Source organism: Hemicordylus capensis, chromosome 3 (genome assembly GCF_027244095.1).
Source record: "Hemicordylus capensis ecotype Gifberg chromosome 3, rHemCap1.1.pri, whole genome shotgun sequence".
Classification (NCBI taxonomy): Eukaryota; Metazoa; Chordata; class Lepidosauria; order Squamata; family Cordylidae; genus Hemicordylus; species Hemicordylus capensis.
The window spans coordinates 233778570-233801231 of NC_069659.1; the positions used below are offsets into that span (position 1 = coordinate 233778570).

General features: G+C 45.0%; 1 protein-coding gene across 4 annotated transcripts in view; it reads right to left on the reverse strand.

Moving 5' to 3' along the window:
• The window catches only part of UNC5B (unc-5 netrin receptor B), a 239099-nt gene that overhangs the window by 57326 nt on the left and 159111 nt on the right, over nt 1–22662 (reverse strand). For all 4 annotated transcript variants that reach the window (XM_053311249.1, XM_053311248.1, XM_053311250.1 and 1 more), the window contains one exon: nt 11688–11909. In XM_053311249.1, coding sequence (XP_053167224.1) covers nt 11688–11909 — 222 coding nt within the window. The remainder of the gene's footprint in view (nt 1–11687; nt 11910–22662) is intronic.

Sequence of the window (22662 nt, forward strand, 5' to 3'; positions counted from 1 at the left end):
TTATTCCCCAAAATTGTAATTGTGTAGGTATGCTGACAATAAACACAATGGCTGCAGGGATGATGGCCCAAAGGTTTAGAAGACCTTGTCAAAACATTCAATGTATCACACACTCTGTACTGGCTCCTGACCAGTATGTCTTTCAAATTTTTAGTTCTCTTAAAAGAAATTACTGGCTTTTCCTGGCATCCTGATATATCACGTAAGATGTGCCAATGCTGTTTGATTTACTTTAGTAAACTATTCGTAATCTAGTTAAATGTTAAACTACAGTGAATAGAATTTGAAGACCCCTTCTTAACAGGTCTGCAGAAGTTCCTCCCTTGGAACTGCTCTAGCTTTCCTCAGATGGTTCTCCACAACTGGCTCAGGATAACCTCGCTCAAGAAAGTGTTCTTTGGCCACCATTCACATGGAACAAGTACGTTTTATCCTCAAAAACTGTCCAAATGCTAAATTTTCCCTGAAGGATTTAGAATGGGAGCTGTCAAACCTCAGGTAAATGTTTGTTTATTTATTGAAAATATTTATACCCCGCCCCTCCAGTGCACTACTGCTCGCACTTAGATTGGAGTGTTCTGTAGGTTTCTTGTACAGTGACATATGCCAATTTCCGTTCCTGATTGACAGATCCAGAAAATTGATCTCTACCCTGTTAAAATGTGTATCGTATTGGATGTTCAGATCCCTGGATGTTTCAGAGTAGAGATAAATTTTCTGGATCTGTCAGTCAGGAACAGAAATGGCTATTTGCACACATCACTGTACAAGTATGTTTTAGTAATGCCCCTGAAGAAAGCCTCCGAGGCTGAAACGCATCAGACTCCAATAAGTGCTTCACAGCATCCTGAGATTTTGTCTCCTGTTTCGCTTTCTGGTTGGGTGCTTCCTGGTTTTTTTCCATCTGCTTTTAACAGGAACCCAACACTCAGAAATGGAGCAGCTGATTTTCTTGGCACAGAGATAAAGTGATCAGAAAAGTTTCATTTGCTGTATTTCTGGCATCGGGGTGCTGTTAAAGGCCCAAGGCCAGAGCTGACAAAAAGGTGACAATCCTAAGCTTTGCCCTTCCTCTCTCCATAAAACAGCTTGAAAATACCAGGAAACACAGACAGAACGGCTTCCCAGCGCCAAACCCACCAGAAGATTCTCTGCTGCTGTCAGTTCCATTATAGGCATAAAATAATGGTTTCGGAGACTGATGGGATTTTAACCAGAAAAATGAAATCATATGCCGAGCGTGCCCAAGGACCTTACGCCACGTTGTAACATTTCCATACAGCCTACTGACAACAATCCTCGTCCCACACTGTCACTTCAGCTTCTCCCATCTTGTTCGCTCAGGTTCCCTCTTCCAAAGAAGATTCCCCTAACCTCTTGCAAATGCAGAGTTATAAATTGAAGACTGAGCATCTACTTCTGAATGCACTGATAAATGGAAGGTAAGGAAGCCACAGCAACACCTGTCAATGCTGAATTTACAGGCAGATCCCTCATGAAATCCATAAGCCCCCTTGCTGGCTCCCGCTCCCAATTTTTGCCAATTTATGCCTCCCCAGAGTCTTCTAAACACAGCAGCTTTGGGGCTGTCACAAAAAGTGAAGAGGCCTGTAACCCCTCTGTAACGGGAGCTGCCCACCACCCACTCCGGCCCTTTCTGCTCTCTTCCTCTGCCTGCAGTACGGGAAGCGTGGAGTCCTGCTTGCCACAGCAGGTAGAGAGGGGAGGAATGGGCCGAAGCAACTGTGGCTCTCTCATCTGCCGCTTTAATTGTTGCATTTAAAGGTAAATCTGCAGGAAAGGGCCATAGCTCAGCAGCAAAGCACATGCATACAGAAAAAGTCCAAAGGCCAACATTTGGCACATCTAGTTCAAAGAGGTCTCAGGTAGAAGGGCTACGCTGCCACTGCCAGGCAGAGAAGACTGTAGTGAGCTAGACAGACCAGTGGCCTGACTTGAGATGAGGCACCTTCATATGTTCTCCAGGTGCAACCTAGCAACCCCTCACTGTCTATGACTGTTCCTAGTTCTCCATCCCCGATAGCGCTCTCAGATGGTGCTCAGGTACCTCAGGTAGCACAGACACAGAGGGTCAAGTCCAAATGTTCATGGCAACCTGCACTTTAAATAAACAGATACTGTGCAAGACGACAACTCCAGCAAGTAATGATTCAGATCAGTGGCCTACTGCAGCTGTATTTGACACCATCACCTCTCCTGTCACGGCTTCCTTTCCTCTCTTCTTCTCTACCATCATGGCTCCTTCAGCTGGGAGAGGAGATTGTAGGGAAGAGATAGGTGCAAGTCTCTTGTTTTCTAGTTAGGATTGCCATCTTTCCTAGCATAGCATTTAACAGTGCCATGACAGGTAGAAGTTCAACAAGTGTAGCTTAAAAGCTGCACCTCACAAATTTCTGTATGCCACACAGCTGATAAAGCCACTGGAGCTTTGCCACACGAAAGATGGTGGCCCACCTCTTGCATACATACACAGAGTGATGGTTTGACCCAACTATTAAAGATACAGAGGCCCTTTCATACGTTCTATTTTTATCCTGCTCTTCCTCCAATGAGCTCCGGGTGGCATACATGATGGGTTTCCTCCTCCCATTTCATCCTCACAACAGCCTTGTGGGGTAGTTTAGATTAAGAGAAAGAGAAAGACTGATCTAAGTTCACCCAGCAAGCTTCATAGCTCAGAGGAGATTTAAAGCTGGGTTGCTCTCCTCCAACCACTGCACCATACTGGCTCTTTTATTCTTTTGCATCTGATTACTTCCCTCTGCCCTCTCTCACACATCAAGGGCTTCTTAAAATTCTGTTTCTTTCTACTAACTTTCTTGAGTTTCTTGGGAGCTACCCTTGAACTCTTCCACTGGCCAGGAGACACGTACAGTAGGAAAAAAATCCAAACACCTTGAAGGGTCATTGTCCTTTCAGATTGCCTAGTTAGCACCTGGGGGAGTTCTCCATATTAAAGCACTACTAAATCACATGATTCCATTGGCAGGAGTGAAATTGAGCCCTGTCTTGAAGGTATGTTTATGGTGTGGGAAACACTGGGAGTAAAGTGGCATCTTTGACCCTTTACATGCAAAAGTGAAAAGAGGCAGGCGGCAGAAAGAAAGCAGCAAATGGAGAAAAGTGAGAATTTCAGACCATAAAGAATGAGTACAAAGAGGTTCAGCAAAAGAAAAATAAGTTGTTCTAGTAATAACTAACCTGCCTACTTTCCTTTCATTATTCCTACAACTGTACCAAATTTAGTCCAAATCGGTTCCCACTTGCACCTCAAATGTTCACAGGTCTGCCATCTTGTCTGCCAGACAAGTTAGCCCTTGCTAACTTTGCAAAGAGGCACCTTTTAATGTGGCGATTCTCTTTATTTAGCAGGGGGAGAGTAACTGGCCCTATCCAACCCCAGCACAGTACCTCCAGTGACTGTTGCTGGTATCTATCTTGTGTTTCTTTTTAGATTGTGAGCCTTTTGGGGACAGGGATCCATATTTATCTATCTATCTATCTATCTATCTATCTGTGTAAACCGTCCTGAGCTATTTTTGGAAGGGTGGTATAGAAATCAAATAAATAAATACATTAATTAATCATCATCATCATCTTGAATCAGGGTGGATGACTTCATTACAAACTATGCCCCTGAGCCATCCCTATGTGTCCCAACACCTGTAGCAAATTTGGTTCAAATAGGTTAGGCGGCCCACAAATTAGTCCAAATTAGTGCTTCAAATGTTCATGCGTCCACCATCTTGATTTGGGGTGGATGACATCATCACAAACCATGCCACTGAGGTGCCCTTGTGTGTCACTCACCACCACTGTACCAAATTTGGTTCAAATCGGTTAGGCGGTACACACGTTTGCCCAGTTGCACCTCAAACATTAATGCGTCTGCCATCTTAAATCAGGGTGGATGTCATAATCACAAACTATGCCATTGAGGTGTCCCTATGTGTTCCTACAGGTGCAGCAAATTTGGTTCAAATCAGTTAAGTGGTTCACAAGTTAGCCCAATTGTGCCTCAAACATTTACACAGCCTCCATCTTGAATTGGGGTGTATAACATCATCATAAAGTACACTGTTGCGGTACCCCTATGTGTCCATACAATTGTACCCAATTTGCTTCATATTGGTCCAGGTATTGCAAAGTTAATACAGACACACACAATCCGACACGGACACACACACACACGGAAACCTGGGTGATCTCATAAGCCTACAGGAAAGTAGGCTAAACATTAAAATGGCAAGTTGTCATGTGGTAAAAGAGCCAGTTTTGGGTCAAATGAATGTTCTGTTGCTGACAGAACATGACTCTGACAGAGCTATTATCAACTTTCAGCTGTTTTATGAAAGAATCGCTATTGCTGTGGACTAAGCTTTGCCCCATTACTCCTTCTGTTTTAGTGCAACCTTAATGGCTTCACCGTCGCATTAAAAATCACAGCCTCAATTCAGCAAGGCACATAAGCATGTGCTTTAATCTTATTGCCTTCATATAGTAAAACCTCACTGCCAATTGTCTACAAATGAAGAGCAGAGTGGATTCAGCTGCAGTTAAAGCAACTGTTTCGCTTGCCTTTCCCATTATGTCAATTGTATTTCATTTGCAAAAAAAACCCCCCAAACCCCCTCACCAAATCCAGTAACTAATGGTGGTGCTAAAGAGATACAATGGGACCAAATATGTTTATGCCCTCAATAAAGATGGCTGCTGCTGTAATGAATACAGTGGGTGGAGATGGAGAAGGGATTTGACTCCAGTAATGGCTGCCATTTCTGACTGTATTCCATGGGCCTGGGACACTGCCATCTTATTAATAAGAATAGGTCTCAAAAGTCTCTTTCTTTGCACTTTGAGGCATCTGCTCAAATCCTAAACTAACAGGACTGGCCCACTCTACGGGTAAATGGTACATTTGCTCTATGTCCTTCAAATTGCTGCTGCTTTTCAGGCCAATTACTTGCTGTGTCCACAAGCTGAAGAGTGATCATGCTTCAGTTGCCACATCCACAGGGCATATGTGCACTACAAGCTTATTTTTATATCACTATGTCATAGTTTCCCCACCAAAGAATTTTGGAAATTGCTGTTTGGTGAGGGATCTCATTGCTTCACTGAACTGTAATTCCTAGGGTTGTCTGGGAAGAGGGAAATACTCTGAAATGAGTTCAGGTGTGTGGGATATGTTCATGGTGCACTTTCATTTCCTTCTCAGACTCAGCAACTAGTCCAGGCCTCAAGTGATGACCAGAAACACATAGAGGAGATAAAGGTTTCTAAGCAGGCAGGGAGGCAAGCAGATAGGCGGGTGAGCATGTGATATAGAGTGGATCCTTGGAGGAGGGAAATAAGCAAAGGGCAAATCCAGAATGAAGGTGGCATGGGTGGGAGAACTCATTTGGGCCACCCATCACCAGCAAGGCCAGAATCATGGCACAGCTGCCAGCAAGGCCCACTAGGGCCCACTGCTGTTTCCCAAGACAACCACTGTGCCCACAGTCCTTGCCAGTGGCAGTGCTGGAGCGACTCTCTTGGACCAACCCAGGAATGGGGTCCTACCCTGAGGGGCCCCTGGAACCTGGAGTTGGCCCTGATCACCAGCAGTGTTCCCTCTAACAGGGATTCCCAGATGCTGTTGACTACAACTCCCAGAATCCCCAGCTACAATGGCTTTTGCTTGGGGATTATGGGAGTTGTAGTCAAGAATATCTGGGAATCCCTGTTAGAGGGAACACTGATCACCAGTCCTGCAAACTGAGGAACTGCTTTCTTATTTTTGGACAATTACGTGTTTTTAATGGAAATAAGAAAGCCCCTGTGTCTGCGTTCTACACCAAGTCCTTTGAGCACAATACAATGCCAGCCAGTTAAAAGCAGAAGACATGCAGTCACCCAAGTTCCAACTGCAATTATACCATACTGTACATAGCCAAGGGGGCTGGGGGGACCTCCGTCATCACATCATTTGGACCACCGAGAGCCACTTCTTCCCTTAGTTGTAGCCAGTAAAACTCCACCACTTCTCTCCTTTGCTCTGCTGCTTCTCTAAATTGCATCCTAACATGTCTGGCTCCTTTAGCTGGCGTGACAGTAACACAGTTGGGATTGCAGAAATATGTGGCAAGTGGCCTCCTGGGACATTAAAGTCTTCTGCCTGTTGCGAAGTCATTTGATATTCATGCTAGCAGCTCCTATCCTAATTAAATAATTTAGTCCTCAAAGGCATTTAATATGGACTCTTGCACGAGTTCAACAGTGCAGTACGGACTTATTTAATGGAAGCTTTAATTATAGTTATATATTCATACTGGGTTTACTTTTTTTTTTGGCGCAAATAATGAACTGAACCTAGCAAAGGAAAGAAAGAAACTTGACTGCCTGCTGGGAAATGGTTACACACTTTGCAGCTCACTAATGAAAAACAGGTGATGGGTCCCAACTGATCCCATGGCTCGTTCTTTAAAAATCAGGGCCTGGGGTAGATTTATACCTTGGAAAATCCCCAACAGTAAGATTAACAAGATGGGGGATTTGACAAGAGACCTGATTTGTAAACTATCAGCTTCCAGATAGACCCCAGTCCCTAAAACCAGCTCAGATATCCTAGCACTCATGATCTTGCAACTGAAAAGTTCTATTTGGATTCCTTAGGAAATCTTATGAACATGATCAGGCCAAACAATTAAAATGTGTTTGTAAAGCAAAATGTAGAGTGGGAGAGGAGAGACACTTATGAGACATTCTGTGTATATACCTCTCCACCTGTCCTCCCCAATAGGGTATCTTTGGGCCAAGTCATGCATTACGTTTTCCAGTGATGGAGACACTCCTAGGAGTCTCTTCAAGGCAAATGTAACATTCCTCTCCACTGTTGTGCTTTATCCCCCTGTGCACTGCAGGTTTCAAGGGTGGATTCCACAATGCAGAGGCTGCTGTGGAATGGGCCTGCTCTCACAGTTTTGGGTCTTCACCTGGGAGCAGGGGCAGTGGCGGCCCCCATGAACCCATGACTAGTTGTTTATTGGGCCTGCCTGATAGTTTGGATGAAATGGAATACTCTGCATAATCCCCCGGGCACCATGTGGAGGTGCTGTTCCCAACCAGCAGTGCTGCACTTTGCCCAACACTGGGGGGCTCCTTTAAGAGAAACCGAGCCCTCTTGAACCCCTGGCCTGCACTGTTTTGAAAGGCATGCACAGAGTGCTGGGAAGTGTAGCCCTTCCCAGTGCTGCCCTCCTAAAGCTCTTAAGAGAGGCCTCTGTCTCTTAAGAGCACAGTCCAGTCCTGTGCAGAGGTCAATCGAGTGGGAAATGGCTCTCACATTGAAGGGTTTGGGGTTGCGTTTTTTTTTTTTTTTTTGCCAAAGTGGCCCCTGTTTGAAAAATAGCAAGGATCATGGTCTTGGAACCTAATCTTTGGAGCCTGTTCACAAAGCAGATAGAGAGACACTCACTGGTCCTGCTGTCGCTGCTGCTTCTACACCTCCTTCTCATGCCTGCTGTGACTGCTCTCACCACTATTTTTATTTCCATATGCATGCATGCACATTTTAGGTAAACACACGTAAAAATGGCTGCTTCCATATACAAACATGGCAGCCTTCTTATAGTCATACTATTCTGTACATAGCAGCCACTTACTATATGCATAAATGCTATCATGACATTAATAGAAAAAAGTGGTGGCAAAGAAGGAGACAGGGAAGGAGGAGGAGCAAGGAATTAAAAGGTTGAAAGGAGCAAGCAATGAAATCAACAACATCTCTTTGAAACCATGAGAATTGTCACACCTGAGTCAAACCTATCCCTATGCACAACCCTAGTAAGGAGGCAACCTCCATACACAAAAAAGGTTTGCATACTCAGAGCCACCAGCCACTGCCAGTAAGCACCATCAGCCTTTTATCTGAGAAAGCTGTGGAGACTATACTTACATCTACTGCCTGTGTAAGTCTTCTTCATGAGTTCCTCTGCTAGCCATAGGTTGCCAGTTCGAATCCCTGCTGGTCTGTTTCCCAGACTATGGGAAACACCGACATCGGGCAGCAGTGAGACAGAAAGATGCTGAGGGGCATCATCTCATACTGCGCATGGGAGATGGCAATGGTAAACCCCTCCTGTATTCTACCAAAGACAACCACAGGGCTGTGTGGTCACCAGGAGTTTACATCGACTTGATGGCACACTTTACCCTTTAAGTGGCTGGTGGTCCTTCTTTGTAATATCTGAAGCTGTTCTATTTGGGGATTCTGGTGAAAAGAATTCTCACCGAAGTGATCTTGTGGCTATAAAGTGTAAGTTGTGAAATCAGCCCCTACATTTGGTTTCATGGGATCTGATTTGCCATGGGGACATGGCAATGAGCACATGCTAAACTGCTCTCCTGAAACTATTAAAACAAATTTTTGGAACTATGACATATTATTTTCTTTCCATGAAAGCTGTTTCAACATGTATGCATTTAATGCTTGACTATAATGAACTGATCAAGTACAGATTGTCAATGCATCATCAGTGGCCATAATAAGGACTTCAGAAGATTTACCATGTGCTATAACATTGCTAAAGCAATTAGCATACTAAGGAGCTTTCCTTACGTTCAAAAGATGCAGTAAATGCCCTCAAGTAGAAACCATACCATGAGCAACCTTGTAATGAATTCTTAGAGTGAAACCATACAGGAGTGGTTTTAAGAGGCAGAAGTTTTAAACGTAGCTTACACTGTACTAAATTTCATCCAAGATACCACCTATTCATTTTCAGATTTTTCTTCTCCATTGTTGATTTTTCCCTCCAAAAGATGATTATATTTGAAAATGTGCAAGAATATAGGAGAAGTCCTGCTGCTGGATCAGCTCAAAGGCATGCCTCATCTAGAATTTTGTTTCTAGGATTTTGTTTCAATCAGAGACCTTCAGGGACCCCTCCAGCAGGGTAGTAGTCAGAGGCCATTTCAGAAATGCTGGGAAACCAGAGGTCCCTTCACCTCCGGTTTCCGAAGCCTCACGTCTGAACTCGGCAAACCTTAGTTGAGGGCAAAGAGAGACCTGCCGTTTCCCTTGGCAGATTCAATTCTGTACCTTCAAGTCAGAGTGGAGTTTTGCCGTCCTTAACCAGTGTTCCCTCTAACAGGGATTCCTAGATGTTGTGGACCAACTCCCATAACCCCTAGGCAAAAGCCACTGCAGCTGGGGATTCTGGGAGTTGCAGTCAACAACATCTGGGAATCCCTGTTAGAGGGAACACTGCCCTTAACTCCAGTTTAGTGGTACCAGTGCAACGTTTGAATGCTGGCACCACATTCAATGTTTGAATACTGGCAACGTGAGGGAGGAAGCTCCTCCCTCACTCCAACCCAATTGGCTGTGCAGACTGTCCTTCTGTAAAGAAGAAAGTCCACACAGCCAGCTCTCCCGCCTCTCTGCAGTCTCGCTAACTGCATAGAGGCCTCTCTCCCCAACGTCCAAATGTAGACAGGAGAACAGGGGAAGAAGGGCCACAGAATCCAGCAAGAGTGTTGGAGTAGGATCAGGGAGACCAGAGTTCAAATTTCCATTCAGCCATGAATCTCACTGGGTGACTCTGAGCCAGTCATTTATCTCTCAGACTAACCTACCTCACAGCATTGTTGTGAGAATAAACATAACCATGTATGCCATTCTGGGCTCCTTGGAGGAAGAGTAGGATATGAATGGGCGGGGGGGAGATACACCCTAGCTTTGGGTAAAATCTGACCACACAAGTATACTTCCTTCCAGTTCTGCATCCAAGGCTAAAATAAAGCCTAAAACCCAGCACCAAGCCTGATGAGCTACAGGTACTTCCTGGGTTACAAACATCCGACTTACAAACATAAGGCCATACAAACAAAGCTCCATAACATATTATATTACGGAAGTCCCCAACTTACAGATGCCAATCCACACATACAAACAAGTTGTTGCTCTTGGAAACTAAATGCATCCCAAGTTATGCACTCTGACTTACAAACATCCTTTTGGAATACAACCTGTTTGTAAGCTGGGAACTTACTGTATTGAGAGGAAAAAACCCAACAACCCTAACGTTCCATTTCTTAAAGCACTGATCAGATATGGACACCATGCACTTGAACTGAACTTGAACTAACATCTATTACTGGAGGATCTGTCTGTTACAAAGCCACACAGACATTCACTATGAAGTTCAATGGCAACAGGGCTTCCAACATCATTCGGCTGCAATCTATAAATCATTTACTTTGGCAGACTAGCCCCGCTCAAGTCAGCAGCAGAAGGTTGATTGAGGATAGCCTTAAAATCCTTGAAAATCCTAAATAACATTCTCAACATAAAACTGAACTTTCAGACCAGATTCTTGGGAGCTCCCTACTGCTAACCTTTTGCCACAGCAAAAATTGACTATGCATCCCCTGCTGTTGTTTTCTTGTTCTTTGCCAGCTTTTGATCCATGACAGAATTTTACCTCCCTTGTGCTTATATTATCTACTTTTCTTAAGAGCCTCTTGTGAAGCACTGTACTGCAAAGTCTAACTAAAATACACCTAATCAGTTCTATTACATATTGGTTCTATTCTGTGGGCTGGAGTGAGATTACATATCTCCTACAACAAACATGCTGATACAGTTCCTCCTAAAATGTTGTTGAAATTAATTACTATCCCTGCTAACTGAGCAAAGAGGCGCCTTTTAAAAGTGGAGATTCTCTTTATTTAGAAGGGAGAGAGCAACTGGCCCTATTCATCCCCAGCATAGCATCCCTCCAGTGGCTGTTGCTGGGGTCAATCTTATGTTTCTTGTTTAGATTGTGAGGCCTTTGAGGACAGGGAGCAATTTTGTTAATTTATTTATATCTATGTAAACTACTTTGGGAACTTCTGTTGAAACGGTTATCATCAAAGTCATTCAGACAGTCTGGTACAGTTCACCTCTGCTACACTGGTTTTCTAACTTTGTGGAATGCTTTCAGAACTGAATTGTCTGGCACAGAACCTTTATGCATTACAGAGGATTCCGGGGAACACTTTAGGGTGGACACTAAAGTGCTAGCCAGGTCACACCATTACTCCATATAAACTGAGAATGTGCCTAGAGCAGGCATAGACAACCCTGGATCTCCAACTGCTGTTGAACTACAACTCCCATCACCCTAGTCACAATTTACTACTACTACTACTACTACTACTACAATATTTATATACCGCTCTTCAACCAAAGTTCTCAAAGTGGTTTACATAGAAAAACAAACAATATGTAAATACGATGGTCCCCTGTGCCCAAGGGGCTCACAGTCTAAAAAGAAACATAAGGTCGACACCATAAACAGCCACTGGAGGGATGCTGTGCTGGGGTTGGATAGGGCCAGTTGCTGTCCCCCTGCTAAATACAAGAGAATAACCAGTTTGAAAGATGCCTCTTTGCTTAGTTAGCAGGGGACAATTGAGACAAACTGGGGAAATGTCCATCTTAGAACCTGATCAGTTTTAAAAAGCAGAGAAGTCATAATTAAAAAACAAACAAACCCCAATAACACAAAACCTGGAGGACTACGCAATGGGAATAAGTCAAGCAGCCATCCCATGGATGCAAAGTATCATACTGGAACTAGATATAGGAGAGAAAGAGTACATAGGAGATAGTCTAGTAGTCCACCAAGACTCCTCACCAGTGACCTCATCCAAGCTTTCCGTGGTGAGATGATCGTTCTGATTCACCCACTCGCCATTGCACTTGAAGTAGATCTGGGTGGCAGGGTTGGCTCTGCAGATCAGCTCCACAGGCTTGTTCTTCACAATGTAGGCATCTTGCGGCTCCAACAGGAAGTGGGGAAGGGACTCTGCAGGGGCAGAGGGGAAGGAATCGGGAAGCATGTCACCATACTCTATCCCTGCAATGGAAGAAGAAGATGCGTGTGAACACTTTTACCTCAACATGCCTCAAGCAGCAATATGTGCCTCATAATGTATCAGTGCTTAGCTTTAAAAAGAGGCAAGCAACTTTTCTCTCTTGGATTTGGATTCCTTGACAGTTGCACATTTATTTGGAAAGGCTGAAAACAAACCAACTTCATCATTTCCCACTATGCTGCTACTAAATACATTTTCATGGTCTTTATTGCCACCTGTGTCTCAGGCACACCAGCCTTAACAGAGATGCAAGCACGTGTGGCTATTACTACAGAACCAGCAGAGGAAACAATGGATTTGCAGCCTGGTTCTGCGCAAATGTACTCAGAAGTAAATCCAACTGATTTCAGTGGGGCTGACTCGTGAGCCAGTGACCAAACCTACCAAATGAACATGGCTAACAGACAGACTGTTAACCTTGAGATCCCTGGTTCAAGCCCCTCCTCTGACATGGACTCACTAGGCTGGCCACAACAACTCAGCCTCAGCCCTGCCCCCACCCCCGCCACCGCCATCACCTTCAGTCTTCATCCAATCCCACCTTACAAGGCTGTTGTAATGATTACTGAGATGTGACTTGCTCTGAATGTTCTAAAGCACCATGCAGATGCTACGCAATATTATTATTTCCAAGGGTGGGGAGGATTGCAGCCTTAAGTGTGTTACAACCACACAGCAGAGATCTTGATTCTGCTCCAATAGCTTAGCAATGGAGCGACAGTTGCATGATAACACTGGAGCCAGACTGGCCGGCCCTGAGAGTCACAGGATATCCAGGTCGGGGAGCCTCATTCCTGGCTTTAAGCCCTGAAGAGAAAAATGTGCTTGGGCTCTTGGGAAAGGCAGCTCATACCCTGGAGAGATCTCCACCACCTGATCTACACAAGAAGGCATCTATGGGAGATTTGTATTCTGTTGGGGGAGGGTCCAAGGGAAGATTGGTCCTAAAGGGAGCTCGGAAGGATGAAGGGGGAAAGCCTCTTAAGCAGAATATGAGGCAGAACAAAAACACACACTTCATATTCAAAGAAAATTCTCTGCTACTAGACTGCAGTAATTCTGAAAGGGATTACAACATGAATACACCCAGTGATTGCACCCAGACTCCCTCCACCCAACTAAATGGAATAAGGCTGTGATAAGGCAGGCACTGTGAGCAACAATTAAACCCTTGATAGCTTCATGTATTTGCAGAACTCAGGTAAGCAGTGTGCTCTTCTAACACTACATCATTCAAACACTTTGCTCTGTATTCAACTTGCTTGGCATGCCTGAGGGATTCCCTGAATGTGGCAGAACAAACAGAAAAAACAATACAACAATGCCAAACTCTGGACTGGAAACCTGGACCAGAGACACCAAGCAAAACATACATTACAGAAGGTTGCTCCCGGTTCTGAAAAAGATGAAGTCCTCTGTTTTATTAATGTTAGCATTATGCAGTTTTCTAAAAATTGTATTTACTTTTTTATCAGCCACCTTGAACTGTATTGGAAGGGCAGGATATCAACCTTGGAGGAAAAGTGAATGAAAGAATAAATAGTACCTTCCAACACAAAAAGGGATCCAAGGGATAAATCAACAGCCAAGAGGCCACCATGAAAAAGAGGTTACATATCAGAAATGTCTTCTTCTCATTCTGCTGTTCAGTGGCAGGGTCTTCCCAGGAAAGGGCAATAGCAGAGGACTTGGCAGTGCCATCTCTAACACCAGAGGCTAAAGGAGTACATTGGAAGGATATAAAGAAAAGGCAAGCAAAGCTTGGATTGCCAATGCAGGCCAGAAATTACTGAGGCCTGCCTTTTGAGTCCTTAGACACAGCCTCTATTAGGACTTTGGGAAATAAACTGTGAAAGGGAAAACTGAGGAGGTCCAAGGATGCAAAATGCTTTTTGCCTCCTGAGCAAAAATCAGCCTGTGAACAACTAACACACCATACACACACACACACACACACACACACACACACAGCCATTTAAAATCCATTTAGGAAAATTGACTTTCCATTTCCATTTTAACACAGCACTAGGGGAAGCAGTAGGACATTTGTCATAATCCATTAACTGCTCTTTTGGAAATAAGGAATTAAACTCCAGGCTAATTTCTCTCTCGCTCCACTCTCCCTTCCCGCCACCCCCCCTGGTTTCGGTCTTTCTCTTACACTCATGCTGCCTGGTCTCCTCTTTGCTGCTGCCAGCCATCTCCTCCCTAATTTCATTTGCAGGCCTATAATTTTCGCAGCACCCTACCAATTGCACAGAGCTGCAGAGTAATTAGGGCACACAATGCCCTCCTGGTGAGCCCTTGTGAACCACTGCATAGCTCCAGCCCAAAGCAGTGAATCAGGGTACCCAGGAGCATCCCAGGGTTGAACAGAGGCAGTCGGAAGTCAAGCGCTATCCAGGTAATATTTCTGTGAAGAATGGGCCATTCTGGAGCTAAAATTGAAAATGCACAAGTCCAAGATGATTATTAAGAATAAAATGCCCTGTAGTGTAGGTCTCATAACGAAAAAGAGTAGTGTGGTGATTACCAATTGTTCTCTTTGATGGCCTCTTCTTTGGGCTTTAAATAAAAAACACATATGAAAAATAGATTTTTTTAAAAAGCTACAAAGACTTAGCAGACAGGACCATTAGCATTTCACTGTGACAAAAGCTAGGAGAACCACAAACCTATTGGCCAATCCTTATGAACATTTGGAGATGGGGAAGGGACAGCAAGTTATGGGGCTGTTTTAAAGTAAGGTGTCACAAAAAGCATCTCCTGTGGATGCTGTGGCACAGGTTGAGGCCAAGGCTTAGCTCTGACACATTTTGGATATTTTCCAGGTTATTGAAAGCTGTGACCAGGCATCATGCTAAAAAAAGAAAATTGGCAGCTTATCATGGTAACTAATAAAACTCAGCAGGGATCATTTCAGCACTGGAACAGCTCCAACATATCTCAGTGTTACCATGACGTTGTGAAATTCAGGTCTGAGATAGGGTTGGACCTGAAATTTCTCCAAAGTGGGGTGTTGTTGTTTTTAAGAGAATGTCAGGGTCCCTACCAAGGTGAAATATCAGAGAATGTTCTCAGTTTCTCCATATCCAAAGGCTGAAGTCCAAACCAGCGGACATAATTGTGAGAGTCTGGTGCTGAGAAAGATTAGTAGAGCCATTCTCTCAAAAGAACTGGCAGAAATATGTAAACAAGGCACATAAAAGTAGAAAAAAGATTGTGGTAGCAGTATGAAAGTACAAATGACCCAGTAATGCCCTATCCTTTTCTCTGGTGTCCTTTATGTTGCCTTCCTCAGGCTCCGGGGGCCTTAATATTACTCCCTCCCATAGGCAAGCAGAGTAGCAACAGCTGACATCCCAGGAGAGATGGTGCTTCCCTTCCAAAAACCAGAAAGGGGTCCCATCTTTCCCATTATGGACTCCTTATAACATTCACGTTTCAGGATCTGGTACTGCCACCTAATGGCGCAGCAGGGAAATGACTTGATTATCAAACCAGAAGTTGCCAGTTCAAATCCCTGCTGGTAACAGCTATATCGGGCAGCAGCGATATAAGAAGATGCTGAAAGGCATCATCTCATACTGGTAACGGTAAAGGCAACGGTAAACCCCTCCTGTATTCTACCAAAAACAACCACAGGGCTCTGTGGTCGCCAGGAATCAACACCCACTTGGTGGCACACTCTACCTCTACTGCAGCCATAGTTCCATAACAGCTATATCTGACCATTCTCATTCAGCCAATGAAATGAAGCAAAATGGCAGCACAAATGTCCTTGGTCCAGAAAGAGAGAGCAGGACATCAAAGTGGGGAGTTCTGTGAGTGACACTTAGTTTATATGCTCCCAGATACCCAAAAGGCACCCATCAATGGTGGGGGGGAGGGGCAGATTCTGACCCAACCCTAGAGGCTGGTAACATACCTAAGTCTGTGTACCCATCTCCCTGGCTGCACCGTAGAAACACAGATAAGGCACATCAATATTGATTGCTGTGTGTTCTGCCTCTCCTTCATCTGCCTGAGGAAAAAAGGCATTTATGCTCTATGCCTGAGCTGCAGGCTGTTTTTATGGCTTTGTTTTACAGCTATAATGCCAGGATCATTTATAAAGCAGGTTTGTATATAAAGAATGTAAACATTAGAAATCCATTAGTCTCTTAAAGTGCGTCTGGCAAAGTTCTCCCCCAAGTCACTTCCCTCCCTCCACCCCTTTGGTAATCTCCACGTCCTCTCCCAGGCATGGCTGAGGGGAATTTCAAAAGATTACAAGTACTTAAAGATATATTATCCCTGGCCAGGCTTGTAATGCAGGCCTGAAGCTACCGATTAAGTTTCCCATTGCTGTTTGCTTGTGCTGTGGTGTGCGTGTGTTTGTGTGTGTGTGTATGTGTATCTATCTATCTATCTATCTATCTATCTATCTATCTATCTATCTATCTATCTATCTCAGATTTAAAACCCCAGCACACAAGGCTAACTACACAGTTTTTTGCACACTGAAAGTACCTGAATCTCTGCCACACAGGGCATTTCTGGAAGGAGAGCAACATTAATCTTGGAGCTCATGACATAACTTTCATTGTGAGCTTCTAACACAGGGCGTCTGAGCTGCGATTGAAAGGTGTCCCTTAGCTAAAGGGATGTCCCCTTATTCCAGAACATGACAGCTTCACAGGACATAATGGATGGCCCTCTTTCAGAATACTCTTGCTTCCTCCTCCCCAAAAAGCACTTTATAGAGCAGACACTGCAGTTGCACCGTCTGAGCAACTCTGTTGGTTTCCAGAGAACATGAATTCGAGAACGCAAGATTGGAATGAGGTTGTAAGGCAGATTTGGGCCTGCTGCCAAAAGCAGTAAATCCACAAGGGTATGCACATGACCGGGCAGACAGGCAAGCAGGGAGGCAAGGATGGACCTACTTTCCACCCAGAAGTTCATCGATCCTTCCTTGGGCGCATTTTAAAAAATTTATTTTTATTTTTTATTTCATTTATAGCCCGCTCTTCCTCCAAGGAGCCCAGAGCGGTGTACTACATACTTGAGTTTCTCCTCACAACAACCCTGTGAAGTAGGTTAGGCTGAGAGAGAAGCGACTGGCCCAAAGTCACCCAGCTAGTACCATGGCTGAATGGGGATTTGAACTCGGGTCTCCCCGGTCCTAGTCCAGCACTCTAACCACTACACCACGCTGGCTTGCGCATCCGCATGATCTGCACTGCTCCATGTAGCGTGGATTGCTGAGGGCCGGGACTAATTTTCCTGGCCTCCAAGTAACCCATAATGCACTGCATGATGAGCCTGGTGCATTGGGGGATTCCCCCGGGGACTCCTGTGTGCAGCCCAAGCATACACACGACCTTTGTGCTCGGATTAAGGGAACACTCACGCCCTGGTTAATGGCCCGGTTTAAAACTCAGGTTAGGTGGGGCAGGAGCACCAGGATTAGGAGTGATCCCGGGACTCCATATGAGCAGCCTAGCTGAGTTGCCCCAGCCTGGGCTAGGGTGCTCGTGTGAATAGGCTTCATGTCTCATTTCCCCACTCCTCTTATGTTAACATCTAAGGCAGGCGCGGAGCCTGATCACCAGCGGCCCGTGTGCGGCCGTGGTGGTGGCCCTGCTTACCTCGCCCCCGCCTCTAACGTCAGACACGGGAGCTAGCCACGCCCTCACGTCTGACATCAGATGCGGGGGGCATGGTCTGGCTCCCGAACAGAGCCCTGCAGCTCAGTCTGGGAGCTGGGAGTCAGGCCAACTCTGCCTTCACAGCACTGGGCATTTAACTCCCGAAGGGGCAACGCAGCCCCTTCGGGAGTTAGGCTGGGGCTGGCCGCACCACAAACGCAGCGGCCATTTAACTCCTGAATGGGGGCTGCGTGGCCCCCGCTCAGGAGCTAAACCGGCACCCCCGGGTCTGATGTCATGGCCTTAAGGCTGGGGCTGATTGGGCATGGCCTGGGTTCTTTGATCCCGTTCGCCCAATGGTGGCTCTGCCCCTGATCTAAGGATACTCAGTGCATGCTGTGACATCATTGCATTGTGAATTTCCTTGATCCCATAAGTGGTAGCTAATCAAATGGCATGGAGAGCTCACAGCATGAGGACATCATGTCACACATTTGAGTATTCCTAGACATTATGAAAGATAGAGGAGAGATAGTCACAGGGCTACTGTTTTTGGCAGCAGACCTGCAACTGCTGTAGTTCCAGCATGAGGTATTTGGAATGTTTAAAAAGCTGAAAGAAAATTTTTGAGTCACACAGAATTCTTCCAAATGCTTAGGTGTTCAAATAGGGTTGAGAGGAAGGTGGGTGCGGGGAGGGAAACCCAAGATCTTTCATTGCTCATCTAATTACATTTAAAAATTAGCAGTCGTTTTTATATTATTATAGAATATTGTGTCCCACATCTTTCACCTGATTTAGGTCCTCAAAGTTGCTTTGAAAAAAATCATAATAAAAAGCAGTTAAAAAAATAAACAACACAATTATTGTTGCCAAGAAAGAGCAATACAAAAAAAATAGCAGCAGCCAAAATACTCAATGAGCAGTACCCTAAAAAGCATGTTCAGAGTTTTCATCTGCCATCTCAGCATGCTTAGAGAGGTGGATAGCTCCATCTCCCCGAGCAGTGAATGCCCCATTCTGGGTGCTGCTACTGAAAAGGTGCAATTGTATGTCCCAACCCCCCACACCATCAGGTGCCAAATGTTGCACTTTCTATAATCAAAGGATAATCAAATTTTAGAACTGGAGGGGAGGGACACTGGACATCTTCTAATGCAACTCCTTACAGGAAAATGCTGAAAAATAGCTGCCCATTCTCTATTTGAAAACCGCCAGTGAAGGGGAGGTTTTCAAACCTCTTACATGAGTAAGACTGTTCCACTGTTGAACAACTCTTACATTAGGAAAGTCTTCTAACATCTAGCCTGAATCTGTTTCCTGACAATTTCAAGCAAAGTTTTGACATTTGATCTGGCAATACTACCTACTGTTCCTTTTCCAAGACTTATAAAATTTAGAGAGGATCTCATTTTTCAGGTGTGAATGTGCGATCCTGTTCATACAGTCATCTTTTTCTTAAACCCATTTGTCTCCATCTTGCATTCAAAACACAAGACTTTTTGCATGTTGACCCTGTACTGTGAGAGGGCAAACCTAGCCTACATTGCCATATAAAGCAATGGCAAGAAGTTACATAAAATAGTCTGTTCAGTTATTTGGCCTTCCAGGAGAAGTAAAACACGGTGACAGACTGTTCCAGTTTTGCACAGAGCAATAAGCACATCCTCCCAGGAGTATGTCAAAAGCTCATTATTAATCTAAAAGAAATCAAGTCATTTTCTTTAGCCAAGTAGACACTTACTGCTTCTTCACTGATTATAATTGAGTCTATGTGGTCATCAGAAGTTGAAGGTTTTTCTTTCTTTTTGGAAGTGGGAAAAGTCACAGATGAGTCAGGGCTAATTTGGAGGAAATTGCAGGTTTGTAGATTTCCCCCTAATTATTTTTTTCTCCCTTCAGCGATCTGCCCATCTCCAGTATTTCTCTCTGTTCCATTCCTTTTAGTGACCACAGGAAGGGAGAACAGGCATTCTGTCTCTCCTAAAAAGGGCCTGACAGCATCTAGAATTGTTTCCAGAGATCGAGAAACAATGGGCTTCTGAGAGAAGACATTCATCTTATTTTATGGTCTAGAATACATCATCATGTCTTCTAAAATAATTATGAAATATCAGCTCACAAACATCTAGCCCACACTTAGCCCTCACTGCAGCTGCTTGCAGCTGCTTGCCGGCTAAAAGCAAGTAGAGAGGCCAAATCCTGATTTGATTTGATTTTTTAAAACCCTCTGGTACCTGGGAGAGCCCTGTGGGCAGAACCCAAAGCAGAACATGGTGGTGCTGGGAGGAGGAGCTCAGTGGATTTGTATAGATTAAGAGGTTAGGCCCAAAGGTTTCTGGCATCTCCAGAGGCAGAGACAGTAGAAAGCCTGTCTAGTCACCTATGGTATACAGTTTAAAAACATTTAATATCACCTGGTTAGGGGTGAGGGACAGTTTTACCCTTGCTTTTTAAGCAACTGAACCACAAACAAACAACAAACAACTTCCACCTGCCCCCACCAATCCAAACTGGCCAAGCCATGTTTTCCTGATTACAGGGCAACCCTAGAAAGTTAAGGATAGATAACTTGTGGTCCAGGGCCTCAACACAACCCTCAGAGGCTTCCCATCTGCCCCTATAGTCCTCAACCTCAAGCATACCTGGTAGATTATACAGTTTAGCTACATTCTCTCAAGCAATCTAAGACATGTGCAAAGGGCACTTTACCCACACCTCAAGTGATCAGCAAGAGTCTCTGCTAGAGTTCTCATATCTTACTGAATCAGACCATGGGCACAGAATATTATCTACTCTCTCTGGCAGTGGGTCTCCACATTTTCAGCCAGAGGCCTCTCAGCACCTGAAATCTTTTGTAGCTAGAGATGCTGGGAATTAAAACTAGGGCCTTCTCCACAGGTGGATTACAGGAGAGGCAGTGGAGGCGGCTGCCTACGGTGGCAAATATCCCCCCACCATCGGTATATATATATATATATTTACATGCCCTGCATTGGTGGCGGAGAAGGTGGCAATAGGTCCTATCCCAAGCCCACCTACCTCCCAAATGACAGTGACTGCCCTATTTTGGGCCTTTCTGTACATGTGCATGTGCAGAGGAGCCCAAAACAGGGTGATTGTTGTCATTTGGGAGGTAGGCAGGCTTGGGATAGGACCTGTCACCGCCCTCTCTGCTTCATTGGCTATCGCTGCCTCACTGCCTGCCTGCTCTCTCCGTCACCCATTGCCCCTTTGCATCCTGCACTGCACGCACCCGCTACTGTCAATTTGGGAGGCGGGAGGGCAGGTGCATGAGGAGTGTGGAGGCAGTTTTAAAAATGGAAAATAAGTTTAATTAAACTTCCCCCCGCCTCCCTTGCTGCGGGGGCGGCAAAGAGCTTAATGGCCTTCTCCAAGATCCTGTTCTACCACTGAGCTATCTTCTCCCCTTCTACATCTAGCTGCTCATTCCAAAGCAAGAGCAAAGAAGAACCAGCTGAGATGCATATGGGGAGAGGTTTGTCAAAGCCTCTGTTCCGGTTCACACACTGGGAAGGAGCAGGTTAAAGAGCCCTGTGCCTAAGGAGGAGTCAGTGGGTGGAGAAAATTTTGCTGGGCCTTCAAGCCCCTTCTCAATCTAAAATATAGCTCCTATTAAATTTAGCAGCTAAAAGGGGCAGTTGGCATAGCAAATTGTCCTTGGTTTCCCCCACTCACACTTGTTTAGTTTCAAATACCAGCCTGTTAAAAAAAGAATTAGACTTTGCCCAGGATCCTAAACTGACCCATTGCAAGACTATTGGGGAAGTATCAATGGTTGTTTGTGCCCTCTCTCTCTCTCTCTCTCTCTCTCTCTCTCTCTCTCTCTCTCTCTCTCTCTCTCTCTCCCCAAAAACAAACTACAACTATATTTCTGGCCCAAACACTGAAGATAAAACAAATAAAGCATTAGATGGATAATAGAGCTAACAAATGGGCCAAGAGCCTATGCTAAGCAGCAGGTTATACAAGTTGGTGTTCAAGTGTATTGCAGTGAGGGGGAGAAAGAGATGGGGAGGGGGAGATGCTGGGGGAGAAAAAGGAAGGGAAAGTACCACGCAGAGCACATTTATCATAAGTAATCAAAACAGCCTTTCAGACCCCCTCATTCCCAACCCTTGCTCATTCCAGCCAGCCTGGCCACCCACTGCATGGGAAACCTCTCGTATTCTCTCCACTCAGCTGATGCTCTCAGTGGGGGGAAAATCCATTTGTTATTTTGGATTGGGGGGGAGGTGAAACGCACACAAAAACAACCTCTTTCCTTTTCACACAAGTTGCATTGTGGGCAAATGGATTGATGATCCTGGCTGCTCTTCATTTTTTTAAAAAGGAAGCTCTGTAAGGAGTCTTGCATTTTAAAAAACAACAAACCCAGTGTCAGTTAAAAGATGATGGGTTTAAGCAAAGCAGTTTCTCAACTCACAGGGAAGTACAGGTAGAACACCCCTCTCTGGCACCCAGCAGATATTTTATGGTTCCCATTTTCTGCCCTGTCATTTTCAGTTGGTTTAGCAGGATGCTGGCATTGTCTAGCCCATAAATGGGGTGCAGAGAAGTTGTAGGTGAGAGGGTGGTAAACGGGTAAAAGTGAAGCAGGCTGTCAAGAAAGAAAACACAGACTAGCGAAGACTACATTTGCACAACTTATAACTCACCAAGTCAAAATACGCCCTACTGACCATGTACAATGGTCCAACCAGGGCCCTATACTACATACTTTAGTTTCTCCTCACAACAACCCTGTGAAGTAGGTTAGGCTGAGAGAAAAGTGACTGGCCCAGAGTCACCCAGGAAGTATTATGGCTGAATGGGGATTTGAACTCAGGTCTCCCAGGTCCTAGTCCAGCACTCTAACCACTACACCACACTGGCTCTTGTACTTGCTACCTGCCTGAGGCAGCAAAAACAGGTATGTGTCCGAGCCCCGGAAATGCCACGGTACATGACTGGAGGGACATTTGGCCTTGGTGTGTCATGAGTTGAAGCAGAGGCCCCTTTTTGCCCTACTAGGGTTGCAGCAGGGCTCCTGTGTTTTTTGACATGGGAATGGCATTCAGGTGGTGAACATAGAAACATA